Below are 24,160 nucleotides of genomic sequence, written 5' to 3' on the forward strand. Positions count from 1 at the left end.
TTTATTTTTTACAAAACTTTAGAATATCGATCCTTGCCCTGGACTGGTAATTCTAAATATATTGGTCTATCTTTTGTGTTAATAATAATAATTTTAAAAAAACATTCTTTCACTGAAAGATCCTGCAGTTCAGAAGAGCTTCTGTAGCCGACGGAAAACTAAGAATCTCCGACTGGAAAGATTTGAGGGCACTCTTCAGCGTCTTCTGCTGGCTGGTCTGGCCTTTGTTCTTGTATTTCAAGCTTAACAGCTTCTCAGCTAGATAGTGTAGCCACAACACGTTGGAATGAGGATTATACGTGGACCAGCAGTTACTAAGAGAGAGAGAGCGAGAGAGATGAGAATCAATGATTTAGAATGAAAGACTTTTAAATAACATTTTGTCTGAGGCTGAAGGACATACTTGTTTTCTTTCTTCATTAGACGGTAGATTTCAAACTGATAATCTCCCTGACCCATAAACAGCTCCTCATCATTAGAGATATCACATGACACCGTCAGTCCATCTGAGAGAGAGACAGAGACAAAAAAAAAAAGGTTTCAAACATTCTGAAAATTATCCTATTCATTTGTATCAGTGGGATTGTTCATAGACGTAAATAAAAGTAACATTAATTAGAACAAATAATGGAAACAAGGTTGCAAATTTAACCTAAAATAAACTTTTAAAAGGACAACTGTCAATTTTTAACATATGTAAACTTGAAGGGAAAACAAAAGTACACAATGTTCATTGTAACAATAGAAAAGCTGGTTGAAAATGAGTGAGCTTAGCTAGTTTGGGACCAAATATTGCTAAGTAGTTTTTTTTCCTTACATAGTCAAGCTTCACAAATGCAAATCAACAACTTTTGTAAGAAATTCAAGAAATTAAAGTTTGCAATAATAAATTCTACAGACTGTCAGTACTGTAATGTTGTATGGTTTCGCAGACAAGGCTTAAGCCTGGTCTCAGACTAAAATGCAAGTCTGAGCTCTTTCAATCTGAAAGAAACTTGCACTGATTGATCTTAAATTACATCAGTGCCTTTGTTTTGGCTCAAGATGCACACCAGTGATGTGTTTTCTAAGGCATGTTTAAGAAAAGCTACTTCAAGGATGGTCTAATCCTGGCTTAGTCAAAGCCCTGTCTGTGAAACCAGGACTCACGTTGTTAGATCTCAATTGAGAAAGTCAAGGAAGGACCTGAAAATAATCTCTAATAATTATTAAACGTGGGATTTGCAAAACAACAGGGACAACAACCTAGTTGCACCACAAAGAGTTGGAATTTGCTCTGAAACTGACCGATCTCCAGGCGTGAGAGCGAGTAGTCGATAATGTTGACGTGAACCCCCCGTGTCTCGATGGAATGGACCGTTCCATTCAGAATGAACTCATTGTGCTTGTGCTTGACGTCCTTCACCAGGATGTTTCCCCAGTGAAGATCTCTGAAACCCCAGCACACAACGCTAACATCAGCTTACACTGACAGACAGAGAGGTTTTACACACGAGGTATTTACAACACGTTACCTGTGTTCAAAGCACAGCGCTTGCTCGGCTACAGCCAAAGCGGCAGTGACCTGATGAAGAACGCTCTTGGCCTGGACCAGGGAAGACAGCTGCGATGGTACACACACACACATAAAATCTTTTAACACTAGAGCTCAAAGTATAAGAAAACCCCACTTCTAATAAACAGTGACTTCTAAAGGAATGGTTCACCTAAAACAAAAAAAAAAAAAAGACATTTCTGTCCAGATTCACAGAAATGACTAAAAGAGTCCAAACGGTTTACAAAGGAAAAGTGCGCTCGAGGTACCTTTCCGTTCATGTTCTCTAGATCACTCCCTCCAAACTCAAACTCCAGGATTAAAAACAGCTGCTCGTCATCAAAGAAATCTGTGCCATAGATTGAGTACACTTATAGACATTAAATATCATAATACAGTTAAAATGCATTTCAATTCTTATTCATATAGTTTTTACCAGGTCTGTCATTCTCAGATCCCTTCTGACGGTCAAACTTGTCCCAGGCTTTGAGCAGAGCATCTGGATAACATCCACGAACACAATGAAGACTAAAAGATAAAGGAATAGTTCACTCACAAAAGAAAAATCCTGTGCATTCTTATAACTCTAACCCACACAAATCACCTCATTTCACATTCAAGTTAGCAGAGAAGTAAAGAAGGCATACTTGTTGAGCCCAATGAAACCGTCTGTCTTGTTGATCTCCTTCATGTTAAGACAGCTCAACTCTCTGTAGAAACATTTAAAGATGCGTTTGAATATCTACACACCATTACATTCAGATTTTCCTAAACTATGCAAAAAATCCTACTTAGAAATGATGATTTCATGGAGGATTTCGCCGAAGGTTTTCTGTTGTTCACCATTGACCTGCTGACTGCCCTCTACTGGGATGATCTATAGATATACAGGTAAATACTACATGTGTTTGCAGTAAGTCTCTGGGATGTGTCAGACAGCAGTTAACACGTGCACATACTTTGAGAGCAACGGTCTTGTTGGAGTCGTTGATGGTGGAGAAGACCTCTCCAAACGTCCCTTCTCCGATCTTGCTGCAGAGCTTCATGCGAGCCGGAGGGATGCAGTCACTGAAGGAAAGTGGGCCGCTCTGATGGCATTCCTGATACACTTTTTCTGCATCACTGATATCTTCATCATATGAAGCCTAGACCACAGACAAGGGAGGACGATCAAAAAAAAAAGGAGATTAGAGACAAAGAGAAATCATGGAGATGATCTGTAATGAAATCTGGAACAAAGAGACAGGAATTATCTCAGTGAGTACATTAACACTGGAAAATGTTTTTAAAAACAAATTTCTGTTATATGTATTACCACATATGACCCTTGACCTTTAAATCGAGATGTATACATCATCTGAAAGCTGAATAAATAATCTTTCCATTGATGTATGGTTTGTTCGGAGGACAATATTTGGCTGAGATACAACTATTTGAAAATCTGGAATCTGAGGGAGCAAACAAAATAAAAGTTGTTCAAATGAAGTTCTTAGCAATGCATATTACTAATCAAAAATTTAATTTTGATATATAAACAGTAGGAAATTTATAAACTATCTTTTTGGAAAATGATCTTTACTTAATATCCTAATGATTTTTGTCATAAAAGAATGGGTCGATAATTTTGACCAATATAATGTATTTTGGCTATTGCTACAAATATACCCCAGAGACGCAAGACTGCTTTTGTGCTCCAGGGACACATATTACAATAAAATTTTATTGTAGACATTATATTAATTTAAAAAGAACAGTATTTATATAAAATAGAAATCTTTTGTAACAATATAAACTACCTTTCAAACTTTTGGGGTCAGCACTTTTTTTTTTAAGAAATATTTTTATTCAGCAAAGATGTGTTAAATTTATTTATTTATTTTTTAAAGTAATAGTGCAGACTTATATTGTTACAAAATATTTATATTCTGAGTAAATGCTGTTCTTTTTAATTTTTAATTTATAGAAGAATCCTGAAAAAAGCATCAAAGGTTCCAAAAGCATGTCCGTATGTATATTAAGCAGCACAACTGTTTCCAACACTGATAATAAATCAGAATGATTTCTGAAGATCATGTGACACAAGACAGAAATAAATTATATTTTAAAGTGCATTAAAATAGAAAAACTATATTTTAAATTGTAATAATATTTTCACAATATTACTGTTTTTTCTGTATTTTTTTTTTTTCTGATTTGATGACCATAAGAGAGAGAAAAAAACATTATAAATCTTACTGATCCCAAACCTCCTTGAGTTAAACTAGACCTTTACCAAAAAAACCTGTTTATTAGTGTTGAGTGTTGTCTTTACCATGGGGGTGTTCATGGTGGACCCGAGCAAGCGTGAAGCTGTGAATCTGGACGGTGTACAGAAAGGGGAAGCAAACAGGTCTAGACTGTGGTCAGGTGGAAATACAGCACCTGGGGACTTCAGATGAGCCTGAACCAAGCGGCGAGGAGTGGCAAATGCTGTGGGACACACACACATTCAGGTGTTTATACATAACAAGAGCTTTTAGGAAAAGTGACAAGCACTTAAGACCATTTTACATGCTTTTAAGTTGTCAGAAGGAGAGCGGTATCAAAACAAAGGTGGCACTAAATGCTCGCCGGCTGTCATTTAACATGTCAAATTAACATGCCGCTTTAGCTCTTAGATATGCAAACTATGAGTAGTTTGGTGTATGAATCGTAGACTACTGGCTTTATCTGGTCTGCTGCAGACACATACCAGTCTTCTTCTTATGCAGGGACAGTGCTGCCTTTAGTCGGCCCCAGGTGTGTGTCGTGAGTGTGTCCGGAGTAAAGTTGGTCAGTATGGAAGACAGATTCATTTGCTCCATCCTGAGAGGCGTTACAGCCAGACCGATCCCACTGGTGCCCTGCAGCCAGCCACATGCTGAGTCCTGCATGAACGCACAGAGGAAACAAGCAAGCAGATTAACCTGTTAACTGCCAAACAGCCCCTTGGTGGGCCGCCTACATTTACTGCACTATATTACAATTAAATCCTAATCTAATTATGACAAACTATATATCGTTGGAAAGGTCTAAGACTCCTAAATAGATATTTTACCCATCTTGTTTGTTAAAAATTATGTAGGAAAAGTAATAGATTAATTTATTGGCAAGAGTGCACCTCAAAAACCCTTCGTCAAAAAAAGTCGTCTTTGTTGCCTTTTTCTCTGTTAGAAATCATTACAAATGATATATCACTTGAAAACTTCAAATCTCAAAATTCATCCTTAGAAACCCATTTTAAATTCAAACATTGCATTACCATGAAAATGGTACATCAATATCATGTTACAAAACATTTTCAGTCATGAATTATAACAATTTAGGTTTGGATCATGCACTTTCGAAGTCTATGTTCAAAAATGTGAGTGAAAGTTAAGGGGTTAAACATTCAATCCTTCAATTTAACTCAAATTCAATCAGTTACAACAACTAAGTGGCATTTTTCTTTTCTCTGCAAATAATTTTTTTTTTAAGGTTAAATATAGTTAAGTAAACAAAAATACAGTATGTAACAATATATTACCCGCTTAACTAAGAAAAAATGTGCCTTGACCCATGCATACATTTCGTAACAGAGATCTGAAATGTGCAAATCCCAAAAAAAGTAACAAATTAAAAAAAAACTGTAAAATGTAAAAACCATATATAAATGTAAAAAAAAAAACTTCATCTACTTGTCAAAGAGTGTAAGCGACTATTAGCTATAGTAAAATGATCACAGGAGTGTATGCTTGACAATGATAACTGACCCCTGCAGAAGACATGCTGCCCCAGTCTCCTGACACCGTCTTTATCCGTCCGTCCTTTTTCCTCCGCTTTTCATTGAATTCTCCAGCACCCCTCTTTGACCAGCGGCTGACATTAAGTCCACTCACACAAACTTTGCGGCCGGTGCCAGTACCAGACCCTGTGCGTTCTTTAGGCACAGCAGGAGGACGTGTTTTGCTATAAGCTGCAGAGGCAGACGGAGAGACCGGAGGTGGTCGGGATGATGCAGACGAGTGTTGAACATCTCCTTCAGGGTTTCTGGGAGTCGTCTGATTTATCGAGCTGGTCGGGATGACGTTCCCCGTCTCTTTGAGAGGTGGAGAGGATGCACTGTCCCTGTGGCAGGTGTTTGGGGAGGTGGGGCAGGGCGATTTTGCTGCCCTCTGGTGGACAGAAGGATACACATCCAAGTCCAGACGTGGAACGCTGACAGCAAGGGAAGATAACAGACATTCAGCCTTAAGACGCCCAATAAGAGACTGCTTTGAACAAACAGCTCCAGCAAAAGGGGAAGTGGACGGAGACTTTGAGGAGAGATAGAGTGATGGTTTGGATAGAGAGGAGCAGCTGGATGATACAGTTATATAGGTTTGGCTGTTTGCTGCCACAGACGACTCCAAGAAATCAGAGGAGATTTTCTCTTCTCGTTCCCTGACGCAGCTTTGCACCAACAGATGATCCGAGACGTCTATTTTTTTTAGCATTACGGCTAGATCCACTGTGCGACACCTATATATCAGACAAAACAACGGGAACTTATTTACATATTCATTATCTTTAAATATTTTAAAGAGCAACTGTAATTTATTAATATGCAAGAAGAGTTCTCATCAGAGTCAGAGAGTGCGTTCTGACCTTCTGACCTGAAATCATGGAAAATCATGAAAAATCTTTATTCATTTTCATGGAGAGTGTTCAAAAGATAACATCCATTCTATTTTTTGAGAAAAAGGGTCTAAAAGTGTTTTGAATATATAGAAAAAACAATAGATTATCCTTTTTTAATGCATTAAGAACTATAAGTCCAGGGTTCCCGTAGCATGTCTTTTATGTGTTTTTTGAGGTCTACTTTATAAATATTGAGAAAAGTATTTAAAAACATGTTTCGGGTCACTTAAACCATTCATGCAAATGAAGGCGCCCTTAAATGGTCACTAATGGGGTTGGATGCTCATCTAGTGGAGAACCTTGGTACTGCGCCCAAACAAAATCTCACCGAAAGCCCATTTTTTGAGATATCAACCTCAAATTTGGAACATAATTTGTTCAGAATTTAGATTTTCTAGCAGTTTTAGAGTAAAACATGTTTTGTTAAATATATATTTTATATAAAATATATATATTTAAATAATTATATTTTATATATTTTCATAAACGTAAACTTCCATAAGTTTTTAATAACTTTTTCACTTCTTCAATTACCTGCCAAGCGTCTGCTTTGAAAAAAGACCAACCTTAAGTCTGTGGCACTGTTTATAACCGTTCAAGTTGGAAATGTCATTTTCACGTCTATGCTCAAAAAGTGGAACCGACAGGTTTTCACACAAAGGTTTCCAAACTTTTGACTGGTCATGTAAACGTTTGCGGCCAAAAAAAATCTCTCTAATAATAATAAAAAAAATTATAATCATAAATCACAAGTGTAAGATTTTTCTCTTTGTGAATTAAGAGGCATTACTCACCTCTTCTTTAACTCGTCTGCTAAAGATTCTAGACGTGACTGTCGTGAAACGCATCCAGGATTTCCTTTTTCATCCCTCTCTCCATCCCCAGCTCTCTCTTCCACAATTGCATCCCGTTCTCCTTCCCTCTGCTCCATCACTCTCTCTCCGGAGGAGATGCCTGGGTTTGTGAGCTGGTGACTTGTGTGGTCACACACTTTCATATTCTTCAGATTATGAAGGCTGTTGTTGTTTTCTGCAGGCTGGTGAAGTTCATCAAAGCTGAGGGAGGAGATCTCACTGATGGAGGGCTCTGGTAAGGTTTGGAGCCGTCTGCAGACCACAGAAGGTGTGCTCGACAGCAGAGGACGTTTATTTGGGAGCTGCTGGTCATCACTATCATTGAACGAGACCTCGGCCAGAGCCACACGGTTCTTGAGAGCAGCATGATTATTTGAGTCAATGTAAAGCGGCTTCTGCTTGTTTTGGGAGAATGGAGGAAGGAAGTCATCTAAGGAATCATCAACAGACTAGAGGGAAAGAAAAAAACTGTTTTAATGACAATCCAATAGAATTTTAATTCTTATAAACCAAGAACCCCCCTAGCAGACTGTTACTTACGATCGGCTTAGTTTGGATGGGTACCGGTGGTCTTCTGCGATGTGTGACGAACTTAGGCAAACATTGAGCGCCGAACACTTTCTCAGCACTACAGAGATACAAAACAATATTTCACTCATGCGAAGTCAAGTAGCAGTGATTTTTTTTTTTACTAAATGTATAACAAGCCTCACCCAGCACATTCACCAGCAGACGTTTTCAGACGAATTCTATTCTTTATCATACAGGAGTCATCCTCATTTTCACTGCTGCTGAGAATTATCGGTTTATTTATTCTTGTCGTTCGAGTCTTCCTCACAGCTGTAGTCCTTACTGATGGTTTTGCATTTGTCTTCTTTCTGCAGAAACAAAGCCATACGGTACAGGGAAGGTAAACACTGTTAACTAACTGTCATCTATGACTTTAGACTCAAACTCCTAATTACTGCTTATTTATAGTTAGTTAGGTAGTTGTTAAATTTAGGTATGGAATGGATTAAAGGATCTAAAATATGCTCATGCAGAATAAGCCACTAATACATGGCCAATATGCAAGCAAGTTTAATGTATTCTCTGTGGATATTTCATCTGTTCTGCACAATGTTAGTGAACTGTGTTCTAGTGTGTTGTTTTTGCCACAGTCCAGACCTGAACAATGAGGACGGTGCGTAGTTTTCCTCGTTCTCCTTTATAGCAGTCATGCCTTTGCTCTTGGCAGGACGGGAGGCTCTTTCTCTTATTCTCCTATTCACAGACAAAGGAACGGTCATTGATAATATCAGCTTCCCTATAGAAAATTTAAACCACAGTTAAGGAGTAAATGCATGCATGTGTGTTTTACCGTTTCTTGGGTTGTGTGGTCTCAGTTATGGACTGATCTGATGAAAGAGTGCTTGAAAACGAGAAAGCTGCTTTCTTCAGGTCAGGAGAGAACCACGGCTCCACCTTTCGCATTCTTTTACTGTACGTCTTGATAAACAACGGCCCATTTCTTCCTCTTGCATTCATCTCGGAGCTTTACTACAGAGTAGAATTAAACAACTCTTAATTAAAATTAGTGCATATAAACTTAAAGCCAAGATTATGTTTTCAACTCTTCAAATGTGGAAAAAAAAGGACCTTCAAAATGCAATGTTGTGAAATTTAAATATAATTTCTTTGTTTTATTAGTAACAGGTCATTCCTAATGTTAGTTACACTTTACAACAAGGTTTCATTTTTAAACCGTTAGCACATACTAATAACGAACAATACTTCAGATCATGTTAATTTCAATATTTACTAATACTTAAAGATCAGTTAAGAATAATCAGTGCACTGTAAACTAATATAAACATGAAAAGTTTTATTAAACAAAGGCTGTAAAACTAATGTTAACAAATTAAACCTTATTGCACATGGCATATTGACAGAAATGTTTATTAATATGCATTGTCCATGTAATAAATAAATAAAAGAGATGATCTAAAAATCTCTTCATGTAAACAAAAATGAAAGTGGCATTATTTAACTGACTTGCCTGAATGTTTTAGGCTTATTTGTAATATTAATCTTCTAGATAAGTGTAGCTGAATGTGATCATTAATTCACGATCCCCTTTAAAAGTTTGTATGTTAATACCAAAACAAACAACCTAACCCTAACCCCCGGCGCTAAAAATCAACACGAGCTAACGATGAACTTGAACTAAACACCAAACGGTTTAAAATATACACATTTGGAGAACAAACTGTTTTCGGTTACTGAAAATAGCAAAGTAAATTAAATTAAAAAATGTTTGTAAAATTAAAAAAGTCGAAATGATAACTTCATTATCGAGAGAAAACGCTAAAAGCTAAAGCTAACAGCTAACTTTTGTAACGTTACAGGAAACATCTGCACTACGATGCGCATGTTTTAAAAAATGAAAAGCGTTAATATGATGCCAACTGATTGTACCTCTACAGCGTGTTATTGACATGCAGATCCCTTCTCGAGATTATTAATAACTGTATGAATGTCAAATATGAACAGAACTGATCACCATTATAACAAACCGCTTCGCGTCATAGACGTTCAAACTGAGAAGAGTCGCTCGCTGATTGGAGATTCTTCTTCTTCGTGTTTAACGGCCGCTCACAACTTTGGGTCATTACCGCCACCTACTGAACACGAGCAACTCTTCCACTGTTGGGTCGTAGTGACATCTACTCTTTTTATTTCTGTCGTAATTTAGTAACTGTAGGAACTGTAATTCCTTCAAAACAATCAGTCGATTTAACTGTTGTTTCAGCCTATTTAAAGAGTAATGCATTGCAGTAACAGTACAGCAAACATGCATTTTTTGAGAAAAACCCATAATGTTTTAAAATCTTATGCAGTATGAAATATCAGCTATTAATGAAACATGCAATAAATTAATTTAACATCAAAGGCAGACCTATTGTATTGTAATTATAACTACACAACCTAACCCTAACCATACCCCTTCAATAAAAATAAAAATTACTGTAAAGATACATACAAAAATAAAATAAAATAAAACTGGGGAAAACCAACAACAGGGCTTGACACTTACTTTTTTTCCCCAAAGAGTACATGTGCTCATAAAAGCGCATAAAAAAAAAAAAACTTTGGGGGCACAATGCAGATTTTTCAGATAATGTGTTTTGAATGTGTTATTAATGCAGCATAGCCATTAAGAATCCTTCTGACCTGATGGCGCATGTGCTCTCTCTCAGGCTAAGATAATGCAAAACTTTATTTACATTTGGCCTAATGGAGAAGGCATCAGCTCTCAGAGCTGGGGATTGTGGGTTCAAATCTTTAGTGATTTATCTTTAAGATCACTTTGAAAGAAATTCCAGGATGATTCTTTCAAAGCAGCATAGGCCTAGCCATAGGTACAGAAAGGTAGAATTACCAAATTTCTTGCACTAATCTCCCCACATATGTGGCCCAGTGGCCTAATGGATAAGGCTTCAGCCTCCGGAGCTGGGGATTGTGGGTTCAAGTCCCACCTGGGTCGTCTTTGGTGATTTACCTTTAAGATGGCTGTGATAGAAATCCTAGGATGCTTCTATCAATGCAGAATATCAATGGCAACTTGTAACTGAATTTTGTGTAGCTCTGGCAGTTTTGTGTGCGTCACACTATCAGAGAACACCTCTGGTCTGCCCTTTGAGGCTGTGAAAACACAACAAACAAGTGGCCCAGTGGCCTAATGGATAAGGCATCAGCCTCCGGAGCTGGGGATTGTGGGTTCAAGTCCCATCTGGGTCATCTGCAGTGGGCTACTTTTAAGTTAGCTGTGCAAGAAATTCCAGAATGCTTTTTCAAAGCAGCAGCTCACAGCTATTGCAAGTGGAGATATAGTCTGTGCATGTACTCAGGCTGAGAATATATACAAAGCACAAACTGTTATTGAAATGCACTAGTATTTTATATTTTACATCATTTATCTTCCAATAAAATAACAATGAAATGAAAACATGACAAAGTCACTGGATTTCTCATGCCATATTAAATATATATTCATAGAGGCAACTGAAAATCCTTTTTTTTTTTTGGCAATAACATGCCTTCATTTACTTAATTGAATATAACTTAAATTGAACCTGGACTGACACATTGTAGTACCTGATACCAGATGAGATACTTTGTAATGGGTATGCCTGTTTTTGAACATTTCTATTTATTTATTTATTGCAGGTTTTCTTGGAGCACCAGTTGAAATGATCAAGAACTTACCTGCACGTGCATTTATTCCAATCCTATCTACACCAACTTTTCTGCTTTTGTATCGATAGCTGACTACTACCATGCTCAGAGTATATTGGCCACAAAAAAAAAAAAATTATATAAAACTTACATCACAACTTGCTAAAATTGTAAATGGTTTGTCATTGCCGGGCTGCACTGACTGTGCAAGAAATTCCAGGGTGATTATTTTTAAATCAATGCCTCGTTCATGAAAAATGCAAATATAAATATAGATAATATATAAACAATCTTTAGATCAATAAATGAATATTCTAAAATGTTTGTCAAGCAAACAATTAACAGTAATATACACTCAAAGTGTGCTGTAATATTATACAGAAATTATAACATTTCAATAACATAACAAATCTAACATTTATCTCCACACTGCAATCTCAGATGACAAGACATTGATTCATTATTTAGGATTTGTTCAAATATTGGTATCTGGGATGCTGTTAGTCTGGAGACTACATACACTGTGAGTTTAGATCAATGTGTGATTAGAATAAATAAAGTGCTCATAAATGGCTTTTGAGATACTCTCAGTTGAAACGAGTATGTCTTTGACCCAGAAAAACTATTTTCCTTATGTTGCACCTATTTAAGTCTTTGCATCAATCTAGATTTTAGCTGTTCGTTTTCATGCAAGGCTTGGTTTAAGTACTTACCCAGGTGAATTAACTGATATGTCTCCATATAATCAGGTTTTAGTAGGCAGTCTGAGGTGACAGTGTTTATTTTTACTCACTCTCTTTTCATTCTCATTCCATTCTCCTTTTATGATCAGTTGTTCTAAGATTCTGTATTTTTTTCTATTGGTGTAGCATTGTAAAAGAAAGTTTTAAGCAGAGAATGAGAAATGAGCACAGCACAGCAAAGAAATTAGTTAACACAAGAAAATATATTTCTCTGATGAGATAATATGTTAGCACTGGTCAAGTTTTGCACTGTATTTATGTGTGGTCGACATTCTAGACTGGTCTATTTATACATTTTTAATGCGCATTAGTGTGGATGTCTGTCCATGTGCATGTGCAGGGTTAATTGTGCATTATTAATGTGTGTCCGTACCAGACAAAGATTGTGTTACTCTACACATACACATGTGGGAACAAGTCTACACCTGAAATATTAATGCCATTTATTTAACTGTTACAACCAGAGAATTTTCTTCAGTGGAAAGAACAAATTATACAATGAAGAAAGTGAGAGAGTCGTGCAGTAACTGTAAACCACATATTAAGCTGAATGTAGAACATGAGCCAATTTGCCAACAAATACAGGATTATAGGAATTACTGTTTGAAAAAATATGTAAGAATCAGTAACTAACTGTTCTTTTGACACATATAGTGTTACCAAATATATAATCGATTGCTTCTTTAACTCTTTCCCCACCATTGATGGAATGTTCTGGCTTGCCATGTTTTCACTGTTATACAGTAGGAGGCGCTATTACGCATCTTCTGAAAGAGTACTGAATCCCTGAATCAAAACATGGTGAAGAAGAACCAGAAACAAGCGATTTGCATATGTAAAAAACATGATCATCAATCATTAAACGGCATTTAAATCAAAACTGCCCAACATTACCGAATTAAATGTTAATCTAGGAAGTGTTTCACGGCTGTGAAGCTTTGGTTGTGTGTTGATGGAATTGTTCTGCTCCATCTATGTTTTAATCATCTATCTGAATTCCATACAGACGTAGTCTGACAAAAAAAATAAAGAAATAAAAAATAATTATCAGCTTTTTGTTAAAATTTTTTAGCTTTTTGATGAAAGGTGCTGCAAAAAAGAATGCATAAAGCTATAATTAAACTTTTTTTTGCTTGTTCAAAGCAAAGGCTCTATTCTTTCTTTTGACATTTTGCATGTTCAGATATTCAAACAATAAAATATTCTGGGGGCCATGACATTTTTGCAAAAATGATCAAAATTGATTGGGGTGCCTGACAACTTAAAAAAAAAAAAAGCTGGTGGGGAAAGAGTTAAGGTGTAAACGGCTCTAGGTTGCCTTGGCCATGACAAGGATACTCATGAGGAAGACCATGATGAAAAACACCCACATGAAGAATCTGTCCATCACCTTGGCTACCTTCTTCCACTCGGCCCCTTTGGCCTGGTGTCCCCTCTGCTCTCTGAAACAGTTAGCTATGTACTCAATGTTTCGCACCACTTTCTGATGTTGGCCACAGGCACATACAGATCCTGGGCCACTGGTGGTCTTATTGTAACTATCTGATCCAAAGGGTTTGCCGTAGCCATTATCATGTTGATAGGCGACTCCACTGAGATAGCCATTGCCGGGATCATAGGTGTATCCGTTAAGTTTTTCCGGAATAGAGATTTCGCTATCTTTGAGTTTCTCCTGGCTTGTTAGCGGGAGCTTTTCGCTTCCATCTCGACCAATGTAGTGTGTGTATTTTGGATGTCGGACAGGGGAATTTGAAGATGAGCGGGTCTTCCTTTGCTGGTCATGCCTATGATGCCGATAGGCACTGTTGTTTTGACGGTACCCATTCCCATGCCGGTGATCTCTGTGGCTGTAGCCATTAAACTGCCTTTGGTTGCTCTCATCATGGTGACAGTCTCTATAAAATCCTTTGTCTAAATACCCATCTCTCTCCAAGCTAGCCAGTGGGTCTTCAGGGAACAACGGGCCTTGGTCGCTTTCAGATGTAGTGCAGTTCTCTCCTACCTCATACACAAAGAAGATCTTTGACATGTAGTCTATTATCAGGACTTTGGCCCAATGGGGCACAGGTTTGGCTTCCGCTCCACAGAAGTGTATATTCATGATAAAGATAGTCAAAGAGGTAGAGGCTGTTATCATGGTCATAGTTGCAATGTAGTATTTTCCTATAGGAAAGACACAAAGAAGGGATAAATAATAAAGAGGCTATACAATCACACAATCAGTGTTTGGGCCTGACAACCATATGCACTCGAAAAGTACTGTCTGTCCACTTTTCAATGACAATATAGCTTTTTTTTTTTGCATGATTATATATATAAATATATATAAAGATAATCATACAATCAATTCCCAATGGAGAGTCATATTAAGTCACATTGACAGTGCTGGGTAGATTACTTACAAGTTGTAGTCCATTACTGATTACCAAATTACATGAAACATTTTCTTTTGTTACTTATTACACTACACATTTTAGGTAATATAATCCGATTACTTTTAGATTACTTTTGACCTAACTTGCTTATAACCAGTGTTGGGGAGTAACTAGTTACATGTAACGGCGTTACGTAATTTAATTACAAAATAAATGTAACAGTAATCAGTTACAGTTACTAAGAAAAAATGAGTAATTAAATTACAGTTACTTATGAAAATTGTAACGATTACAAAGAGGATTACATTTGAATATTTACACACATCCAAATACAGTTTATTTCTTTCCCAAATTGCACTAAGACATATGGCCCATAATCTCCGAGACGCGGAAAACACATTAGTAGAATCCAGTCATAAAAATGGATTATAACGCGGACGAAATATGCCACATTTTGGACGAATAAATCAAAAGTAGGTCAGTACACTTGAATCAAAACCCGATATGGACTGATGTCTGTGAATATTAAGCCGCAAAAAGACTGAATATGAATCCTGCACATTCTGCGTGTCTGTGGAAATCAGGCGCTGACTGGACATCGGGAGAACCGGGACTATTCCCGGTGGCCTGGCAGACGATTTGGCCCTCTACTTTAATATTGTTATTGTATAATTGCAGGCCGAATATACTAAAGCGATTATTTCCGAATCCGCCATTCGATAATTAAATCTCTAATAAATCATGAATCGGTTAGTCGTGACTGGCAATGGTTGGGCTCGCGCGCTCTCCGCGCCTCCGCCGAACGGTTTGGATCAGACTCCGAGTAATCAATGCGAGAGAGAGAGACCGGAGTGAACTGTGTAAGCGCACAGCTGGAGCAGAGAAGCGACACTTCTGTTCAGGGTTTCAGGTGCAGGTCAGTTTCATCTGTAAATATGCTAATGTAGTTTTGTCTTTGTTTACTTAGTCAAGCAGCAGCAGCACATTGCTCGCAATCACTCAAAATACTGTATAAACGACGTCATTATTATCTTTTGTAATGTTACAGTAGTAAGTTAGCAGACAAATCATCATATTTTATCATAGGTTTAGGGGGAGCTAGTGCATACAAAAACACAACCTTTAGGAAAATTAATGCCTATGGTATGGCACTAACCGTGGTTTAACTATGGAATTTGTAGTAAAAATAAATACAAGTGGTAATTAATTTGCCAAAAAAACTAAATTGCACTTACAAAACATGGTAAAAGTCAAATAAAAATCTTCAGTATTAAAGTCATGAGAGAGATGGGTGGATAATGGAAGTGAAGGTGCAGTTCAGGAGAGAACTCTTAATTACGTTGCATGTCCCCCAACCTAAGGATTCAAATCTTTTTCATGTCAGGTCCATACACAAAATAGGGTTGTCCATGTAACAGAATGGGTTGTGGGTGTATGAGTGTGAGATTTCCCAGCCTATTTTTTTTCCCAGTCCGCCCCTCATGGAAATTAATCTCTAGAACAGTCACTTCATGAGCATTTTTTACTTATTTTAAGAAACTATCATCATATCATATACAAAGAGACAGCAGTGTTTCAAAAAGACACCAATGTTTCAGGAGTTTAGTACACAAAATAGGACACATGCTTATTAGATAACCGTATTTGAGTTGATGTATATGCTTTTATTTTTTTATTAACTATTTTTCCCCAAACCATTGTTAGATGCCGTTAGATGCCTGTAGTTATGCAAAGATTTGGTTTCAAAAACAGTATCTATAAACTATTTCTTTTGATTTTAAATCTGCTTTGAACTTCAGATCAATCTCTAAGTAAAAGGCAGTACTAAAGTCTGATTGTGTGGTGGATGTGTTCAAATGTGATCATCTTAATTCAGCTGATGAAGAATGATGAAAGTCTGACAGTATTGAGCACTACTGTTAAGGTTAAACCTGCATGGTGTAAAATGGTTGAAGATGATTAACAGTTGCAAATTAACATTCATTAGAAATTTATAAAAGTAATCAAAATGTACTCAAAAGTAATTAGTTACATTACTTTATTAAAGTAATTAAAAAAGTTACACTACTATTACATTTTAAATAGGGTAACTTGTAATCTGTAACCTATTACATTTCCAAAGTAACCTTCCCAACACTGCTTATAACATTGTTTTAAATAGGATAATATTGTACCATATTGATAAAAAAAAAGTGAAATAGAAAAAGAATATATTCTGTTCATTGTTATTAACAACATTAAGTGCATTAAACATTACATTAAGGTTTCCCAAACTGGGGTTCATGAAGGTTTTTTTTTTTAAAGAAATAGTTATAAATCAAATCATAACAATGTAAAAATTAATCAACATTTAGAAATAACGTGAATTTGAGCAGTTTAATGTGTTTGTAATGTAATGCAATTGTAATATGTAATACAAAGTAACTGTAGTTGCATTGTGAGTGTTTTAAAATGTAATATGATCTAATCACAAGTACTTTTTTTTGGAATCTGATTACGTAATCCAGATTACATGTTATTAGTTGCTACCTAGCACTTACTAAATACTCTTGTTTCACTTGATAGTTATTGCAACTTCCACTAGAGGGCCAACAGAGCCACTATAGTGACATATGGTTATCACTTTTGTTGATAGCCAAACTGTGGGAACCACAGTATTCTACAGCCAGAGAGAAATTAAAATGAACTGTCCTGCTCTACTGTAAACTCACCAATTAGAGGAACGCTTTCTGAAGGCGGCATACTCTCAGCCACCATCAGCTGAAATACAGTCAGAGCCAGCAGCACCGTCACCCCCAGTGAGACCTTCTCCCCAGAATCAGCTGGCAGGTAAAAGCCCAGCGGAGCCAGGAAAGAGATGAGGAAACACGGCAGGAGGAGGTTGAAGATGTAGAAGGAAGAACGCCGCTTGAGCAGGACTGTGTATGTTATGTCAGGGTATGGGTCTGAGCAGCAGCCGTACATTATAACGTTCTTAACGGCCGGCATGCCATGACACTCCCATTCCACATTTTCCACAAAGTCTGAAAGGTCTCCACCCTCCATGCCCATAGCGATGTCCACCTGGGGTTATAGTGGACATGATGGGACTTTAAGTACGGGACAACTCTCTCTTTTAAATGCAAATATTTTTTTCTTCTTTAAAGGTTCAATTTCTTTTTATGCTTTTTATGAGCAGTTGAAATGAGGTTCCCATGCATGAAATCAATGCACAGGTCATTTTATACAATTGTTAATATTCTTCCTTGCTATGTGTTTGTATACGTATATTCTGATTTCACTTCATAATCTGTTGATGTTGAGTTTCTGTAGTTCACCCACAAATTACATTTCTGCCATTAGTAATTCATCCTTATGGAAGCCGTTTCAACCACAGAATAAAAATTGTTTAATTGTGACTTTTTTTCTCACAATTCAGACTTTTATTTCTCAGAATTGCGTGATATAAACTCTCAGTTGTGAGAAAATGTCAGAATTGAGTGATTGAAGTCACATTTCTGACATTTTTCTGGCACGTGCAAGTTCATATCTCATATTTGACTTCTTTTCTTAGAATTTTGAGATATGAACTTGCAAGTTATGAATCCAATTCTGAAAGGAAAGATAGTTTTTTATGTGTTTATAAGTGAGTTCATGTCTCACAATTCTGAGAAAAAAGTCAGTTGTGAGAAAAATAGTCAAGACTTGTTAAGGGGAAAAGTCGCTATTTTATTTTTTATTCTGTGTCTGAAATAGAATTCCATGCATAATTTTTTTTTTTACCAACATCCTTCAAAATATCTAAAGATAGCGTTCAACAGCTGAAAGATATTCATCCATGTTTTTTTTCTAATAATGACAGATATTTCATTTTTGGGTGAACAACAGTTGACTAATTGAATTAAAGTGTGTTACAAATGCACCTGTTCATAAGTACAGATTGTGAGTTACATTAATAGATTGTGACATAACAGTGTGTGTACATTTTACATGTATTCAGATATAAAAAGCTATTATTTAGGCAAAACAAGAATGCATATAGTTGCAGTACACCTGTCCAGTGCATATACCTGGTTGCCATTGTAAGTCCAGGAGCCAAAGGTAAGGTTGCACTCCTGACTATCAAAGGGGAAATAAGAGACGTCCACCCTACAGGAACTCTTAGTGATGGCAGGGGAGTCCCAAGTGATCTCACCATTATACCTCAACACCACATTTGTGTCTGGGGGTCCCGAGGAGTCCTCCTCATCCGCACTGAGCAAAAAATTAACATAGAGATCAATAATTCAGTCTTCTTTGTGTCTATCAATCAAATCTGAGCATGCTGTCTAGATGAGACATGTTTAAATTCCACATTATGTACTGTTGTATTTTTTCCTGTTTTATGCATGGTATTGTATGTATATGTATTCACTTGTTATACAGAACGATGTCCGGTCTCCAAACAAGGTTGCCGGGTATTCGGATGACCTCAAGCCCATCATACTCATCTTTATCCCAGCTCAGATAAGCATCATGCCAGATCTGACGCACCCATAAGTATGTGGTCAGCACCTGGTTCCTTTCATCCTGGCACAAAGAGTCAAGCACAAAAAGCAAAAGTCAAAAGTCATTTACAGACCCACACCAGCCAAATCATACGAAACTATAAAATCTAAGAATTTATGTTGTTTATGTGTCACCATTTTGTATCTGGGCTCTAACATCAGTTTTGTGATTTGTGAGTGAAGAATCTCCCAAGTCCATTTCTCATCACAGAAGATTTATGGACTGAGGATTACTTTTGCGCCACCTTTATGCCCTTTTTGGAGTTTGAAACCTCATGTGCTTACTGCGAACATGTTCAAATGTCTACTTTTCTTTGAGGTAACAGTATGGTTTGTTAAGAACCAGTATTCAGTCGCACAGGGTCTTGCTCTGTTGTTGTTGTACATGAAACACTTTCTCACAACAATGAAGAATGAAAGCGAAGAAAGTCTGAACCCTTAGGTTGCACTTAATGCCTTCTACATATCACATCTCATTGGTTAAAAGTACTCCTCGGGTTCAGTAAATTAATATTTGATTGGGTTTGATCAGGGTGGAAATCTTTCTGGAACGCAGATAAACAATGTCTTATATAACCATCATCCACAGACAGAGCACAAAGACACTGGACATAACCACACGAGTGCAATGACAGCAGTTAAACAGATATATTCTCATGTCACTGCAAAATGTCTTTCTTTTTCTCTTTTGTGGAACAATGAAATATAAAGATCAAGTGGTCCAACATTTCTAAATAAATAAAGAACTTCCGCAGAAGAAGGACTGTTATGAGAGTGAGAAAGTGATGACAGAATTTTCAGTTTTGGATAAACCAAAACACAACACTACAATTATAAAAATATCAAATCTCAATGTTTTGATCTACTCTGTTGTTTTCTTACAGTAAGTATTACAATAGTGCATAAAAGTGAATGTGTGTCTGAAACCTTACTGAAAATCTTCTGGAAATAAACAAATATTTTAAGAGTTTGAAAATGTAAAGCAAATAAATGGTATGGCATAAAATGAAAAAGATTCTGCATTAATTTTAGACAAATAGTCAAATAATCTAACTTGTGACATTGTGTGTAAAGTCAAATGTTATTGAGTTAAAATTAGCTAAACCAGTGTTTTACTTAAATTTCTACACTATGCACACACACACACACACACACACACTTCATCACACATGCACTGAATAAACACTTTGAAGGGAGGATAAACATGATCAGCAGTGGCACACTTTGTAGATAGTGTTATACATTAGTCACACTATACATACACACATATAATGTTTACAGTGTCACAGGATACAGAGGGTTAATGAGAAGAGGATCCACACTAAACATTTGAGAAGTACTGACACCTGCAGTTATCCATTTTAACTGCAATGGATAACTGATGCATTCTTCAAAGTGGCTGTGTATTCAATTTGATTAATGAATTGTTTATGTAAACAACAGAAAATGTCCAATGTAAAATCTGTGCTAAAGCAAACACATGTAATGCATGCTTCACCAGTGAGATCATGCTTTTTTTAAGGCTAGGCACCATTAGCAAATGCTTCCAATACATTCATTAGTACTTCACCGTTGCTAGTTAAGCACTCTGAATGAGTGTGAATTTAAACAAGGCATGATTAAAAGTTTGGGGCAATTGTGCAATGCGGTTTCAGCATTAAGTCGCCCGAAGTATGATCAGAACATACATGTGCAATGCCACATCAAGGCCAGTCGGACAGTGTGTGGGTGTATTGCTGGTGAGATATACTGTATGCCCAACCAACAGAAGTGATCTCAAACCCACTGTTTCTGCAGTAGCTCTGATGCATGTAGCTGTAACCTCATTCTGTTATCATTCAGTGAAAGCATGAGGTCAAATAGGTGTTTGTTTAGCGCTCACCATGTCTTTGATCTGTGAGAGTGTGATCTGTAGAGTGACGTTAAGGGTCTTGTCTGTGTCCTCCACAGGCCGTAAAGCGTTAGAATAGTTCTCCATCAGGTCGTTCAGCAGTTTTTGAGCAAAACGACCCTGAGCAGAGAAAACAACTACAGAGGAAAATATTATTATGTAGTTGTTTAAAATAAAATAATAGAGATACAGCTTTAAAATAATGCATATGTAGAAATACCAACAATAATCCTTATAATGTAGTGTATATATATATATATATATATATATATATATATATATATATATATATATGTATATATATATATACTGTATATATATATATATATATATATATTGTATATATATACTGTATGTATATGTGCTGTACATATATGTGTGTATAAACAAAATACATTTAAATCAGATGTAATTATAAAAGTATTTCTTAATCAGATTTTCATGTGGTTTATGAGAATTAGAGTTTTTCCAGAATATATATATATATATATATATATATATATATATATATATATATATATTCTGCATGTATCTTCTGCATGTATGTTTATAGTTAGTTCAAGATATATTCTCTGAAAATCTCTTATCTGACACAATTTTGCTTTAATTTAAAAATTGTTTAGTTATTTTACAGAAAAACTAGGCAAAATTCAGATTACGTAAATTATTTTAGCATCAACATTAAAAGGAGCATGGACTTACCATTTAGCAACATGCTAATGTGAATCACAAGATATATGATCTTCATTTTTTAGAAAAATGGCAAAAAATCTAATAAAATCTGCCAGTTATTGTGTGCTGTTGCTGCTCATTTGTGGTCCATAGTCATAAGAGACTTGCTGCAGAGGAGGAAAGAGAAGTTGTTAGGAGTCCCATAGCGAGGTGAATGTTGAGAGCAGTGTGTCAGGTACAACACCGAAGGCCTGAATGTCATTCTGACTGTTTCTCTGGAACAAGAGCTGAGGTATCACATAACACACACACACACACACACACACACACACACACACACACACACACACACACACACACACACACACACACACACACTTCTTGAAACTGTGGAAATATTCATCTATATGCAAGAAGAAAGTGTGTGTTTTAATATTGGGGTTCTTCTGTTCTTTCAAAAGCAGAGACTTGTTATGTGTTATCTTCTGCATGCTGGTTATGGATTGTTTGTTGTGACTGTGTGTGATTGAATGTGTTTGTCCTGTCCGTCACAGAGAGAGCGATCTGAACTGCAGACAGGTCATGTGGGTTGAATGTGACACACAATGCATTTTAAAGAAAGAAAGGTCTGTCGCTGACACAAGAACATAATGAATATCAAGACGACAGAGAAATTAACATGAGGTATAAAATCCAACACAAATACATTTTGTAGGCATGGAAATGAAACATGCTTTTTAACACTCTTTAAAGAGTGAGAACGAGTAATAATGTTCCTGTATTAGTTTACTAGAGAGCTTTTTTCAGTGGCACAGGAATTAAAATTATATAAACTAATACGTGACACATTTATTCAGACTACATTTGTGAAAGTAGTGCACTATTTGCTGATATTTTACATTAGATTATGTACCAAGGAATTATTTTAGCTAAACCAGTTGAACAAATCCACTTGTATTTTGTCAAACAAATATATAATACAAAATATATTCTCTGAAAACCTCTTTTGCTTATCAAACATATGAATCTTGTTTTAAAAGATTTTACCAAAAAACAAGACAGAATACAAAGACAAGACGAAATAATACAAGACAAAACAAAATTAATGCAGCATATTTGTTACATATTGACACAATAGCATTCCAGTTGTGCTGAAAAATCATATTTTGCAATCTTTAAAGCAGTCCTGGTGTTGGAAGATACCAATATTACTTATTAAAAATGCATTTGTGTGACAAAGCTGAATCAACATATTGTGAACATTTTATAAATGCCTAAAAATTTCTCTCTCTCTATGTATTTATTTGAAAAGTCAATTTGGCACGTAGATGTTTAATAGCATGCCAAATTATAGGATTTTGTCCCATGCGTAAAGAATCAGTATATATAATGTATATTTTAAGTAACAGATTTCTATTCACCTATGGATGTTTCTAACGAATTTCTTTAGATTGTGTCAGACAGCCCCCTCATATTTCCCAGCGCCTACGCAGGAATACAAGCACACACACACACACACACAAAGACTGTAGGGTCTGAAATGACGATAGATGAGAGGAATAAGACAGGAAGTGGTCCTTCTCGAGGCGTCTGTCTATATCTTTCTCTTTCTTTCTCAAGCGTAGGAGCGTTTCATATCCTGTAGTGCACTTTGACATATTACGCTGCAGAACTACAATACCCATAATGCTCCAGTCAAGACAAACATTCTCAGGGATGACTATATTGGCTAGATGTTGATTCAAAAGGAAGCCGTTTTAGATAATTGTCATTTCTTCTTCCATTTTTCTGTTCATGTTACACTGTGGCAGAGCAGGTAACTATCTTTAGAGATAAAACGACACAATCAAATGACTCAAAATGACTCAGGTTGGGTATTCTCTTTGTATTTTCTGAAATTAAGGTGATTCTTTCAGTATCATTTTCAGAGGTATCTTCCCTGTCCCACACAATCCTTCCTCTCTGACTCACTGTTGGGCAGATGACACAAAGTGTGGAAAAATCCTAGAGGTTCAAGTGATGATTTCTTTTACACCTCTGCTTATTTTTGCCAATGTTTTTTGCTCATCTCAGCATCCTGAGGTGCTTAAATGCACATGTCGCTTATCTGATGAAGCACAATCTCTTAAGTTTTGGCTTAACTGTCATAAATAGGTGATTGTGCAAGGCTTTGATGCTTTAAGGGAGGATTGTGTGTGTATGTGTATCAGAGCGCTCGTGTGGTAAGAGAACAGTGCAGGTGTTTCCTGTTGTAAAAAAGAGAACATGTGGTAGGGTCGCATACGACGAATGTGTATATGCATGCATGTATTGATTTTGTGTGTTGTGCAGACCACAGCACTCTGTAAATTGGCCAAATTTGGACTAAGGCATATTTATAATATATATATATATATATATAGCAGTCTCTTGTTCACACATTACAGTTTAAAGCCTTGTTCTTTAAAGGGAGAGTTCACCCGAAAATGACAATTCTGTCATCATTTCCATGTCATTTCAAAAGTGGACTATTAAAGAATAAGTTAAAGACTATTAAAGAAGTTTTTGTCTGTACAGTTTAAGTAATTGAAGTCCCAAAGTAACACTGGACCTCTTTGTTTTTTATTGCATGGACAAAAAACACTGAAATGTTTTTCAACAACAACAACAAAAAAAATCATTAATGCACCA

The 24,160-nt window shown here is 36.4% G+C and overlaps 2 protein-coding genes and 2 non-coding genes across 4 annotated transcripts; 2 read left to right on the forward strand and 2 right to left on the reverse strand.

Annotated features, from left to right (window-relative positions):
- Position 1: 1 nt before the first annotated feature.
- LOC132142111 (uncharacterized) lies at positions 2–9,740 on the reverse strand. Its single transcript, XM_059551747.1, has 18 exons — positions 9,608–9,740; positions 8,426–8,604; positions 8,233–8,328; positions 7,779–7,943; positions 7,606–7,693; positions 7,006–7,514; positions 5,305–6,052; positions 4,266–4,440; positions 3,846–4,003; positions 2,494–2,679; positions 2,326–2,411; positions 2,182–2,244; positions 1,971–2,062; positions 1,804–1,883; positions 1,515–1,603; positions 1,288–1,430; positions 404–506; positions 2–314 (listed from the first exon to the last, which is right to left on the reverse strand). Exons 2-18 carry the CDS (start codon positions 8,590–8,592, stop codon positions 110–112), a joined length of 3,153 nt encoding a protein of 1,050 aa, XP_059407730.1. The 5' UTR covers positions 8,593–8,604; positions 9,608–9,740; the 3' UTR covers positions 2–109.
- A 778-nt stretch (positions 9,741–10,518) lies between these two features.
- trnar-ccg (transfer RNA arginine (anticodon CCG)) lies at positions 10,519–10,591 on the forward strand. Its single transcript has one exon. It is a non-coding gene; the product is annotated as a tRNA-Arg (tRNA).
- Positions 10,592–10,772: 181 nt separating this feature from the next.
- On the forward strand, positions 10,773–10,845 carry trnar-ccg (transfer RNA arginine (anticodon CCG)). Its single transcript has one exon. It is a non-coding gene; the product is annotated as a tRNA-Arg (tRNA).
- A 2,288-nt stretch (positions 10,846–13,133) lies between these two features.
- Positions 13,134–21,677, reverse strand: LOC132141795 (neuronal acetylcholine receptor subunit alpha-9-like). Its single transcript, XM_059551458.1, has 6 exons — positions 21,521–21,677; positions 20,810–20,955; positions 18,795–18,949; positions 18,451–18,634; positions 17,113–17,464; positions 13,134–14,189 (listed from the first exon to the last, which is right to left on the reverse strand). Exons 1-6 carry the CDS (start codon positions 21,564–21,566, stop codon positions 13,336–13,338), a joined length of 1,737 nt encoding a protein of 578 aa, XP_059407441.1. The 5' UTR covers positions 21,567–21,677; the 3' UTR covers positions 13,134–13,335.
- Positions 21,678–24,160: the final 2,483 nt, after the last annotated feature.

This window comes from Carassius carassius, chromosome 6, assembly GCF_963082965.1.
Source record: "Carassius carassius chromosome 6, fCarCar2.1, whole genome shotgun sequence".
In the NCBI taxonomy this organism is placed as follows: Eukaryota; Metazoa; Chordata; class Actinopteri; order Cypriniformes; family Cyprinidae; genus Carassius; species Carassius carassius.

Coding starts and splice junctions, on each gene's coding strand:
- LOC132141795 (XM_059551458.1), bottom strand. CDS start 21,566: ATGAAGATCATATATCTTGTGATTCACATTAGCATGTTGCTAAATG. Junction 18,635..18,794: donor GACATCGTTCTGTATAACAA/GTGAATACATAT, acceptor TTTTTTGCTCAG/TGCGGATGAGGAGGACTCCT. Junction 17,465..18,450: donor GGACTTACAATGGCAACCAG/GTATATGCACTG, acceptor CTATAACCCCAG/GTGGACATCGCTATGGGCAT.
- LOC132142111 (XM_059551747.1), bottom strand. CDS start 8,592: ATGAATGCAAGAGGAAGAAATGGGCCGTTGTTTATCAAGACGTACAGT. Junction 1,431..1,514: donor GCGCTGTGCTTTGAACACAG/GTAACGTGTTGT, acceptor CTGGGGTTTCAG/AGATCTTCACTGGGGAAACA. Junction 507..1,287: donor GCTCTCACGCCTGGAGATCG/GTCAGTTTCAGA, acceptor TCTCTCTCTCAG/ATGGACTGACGGTGTCATGT.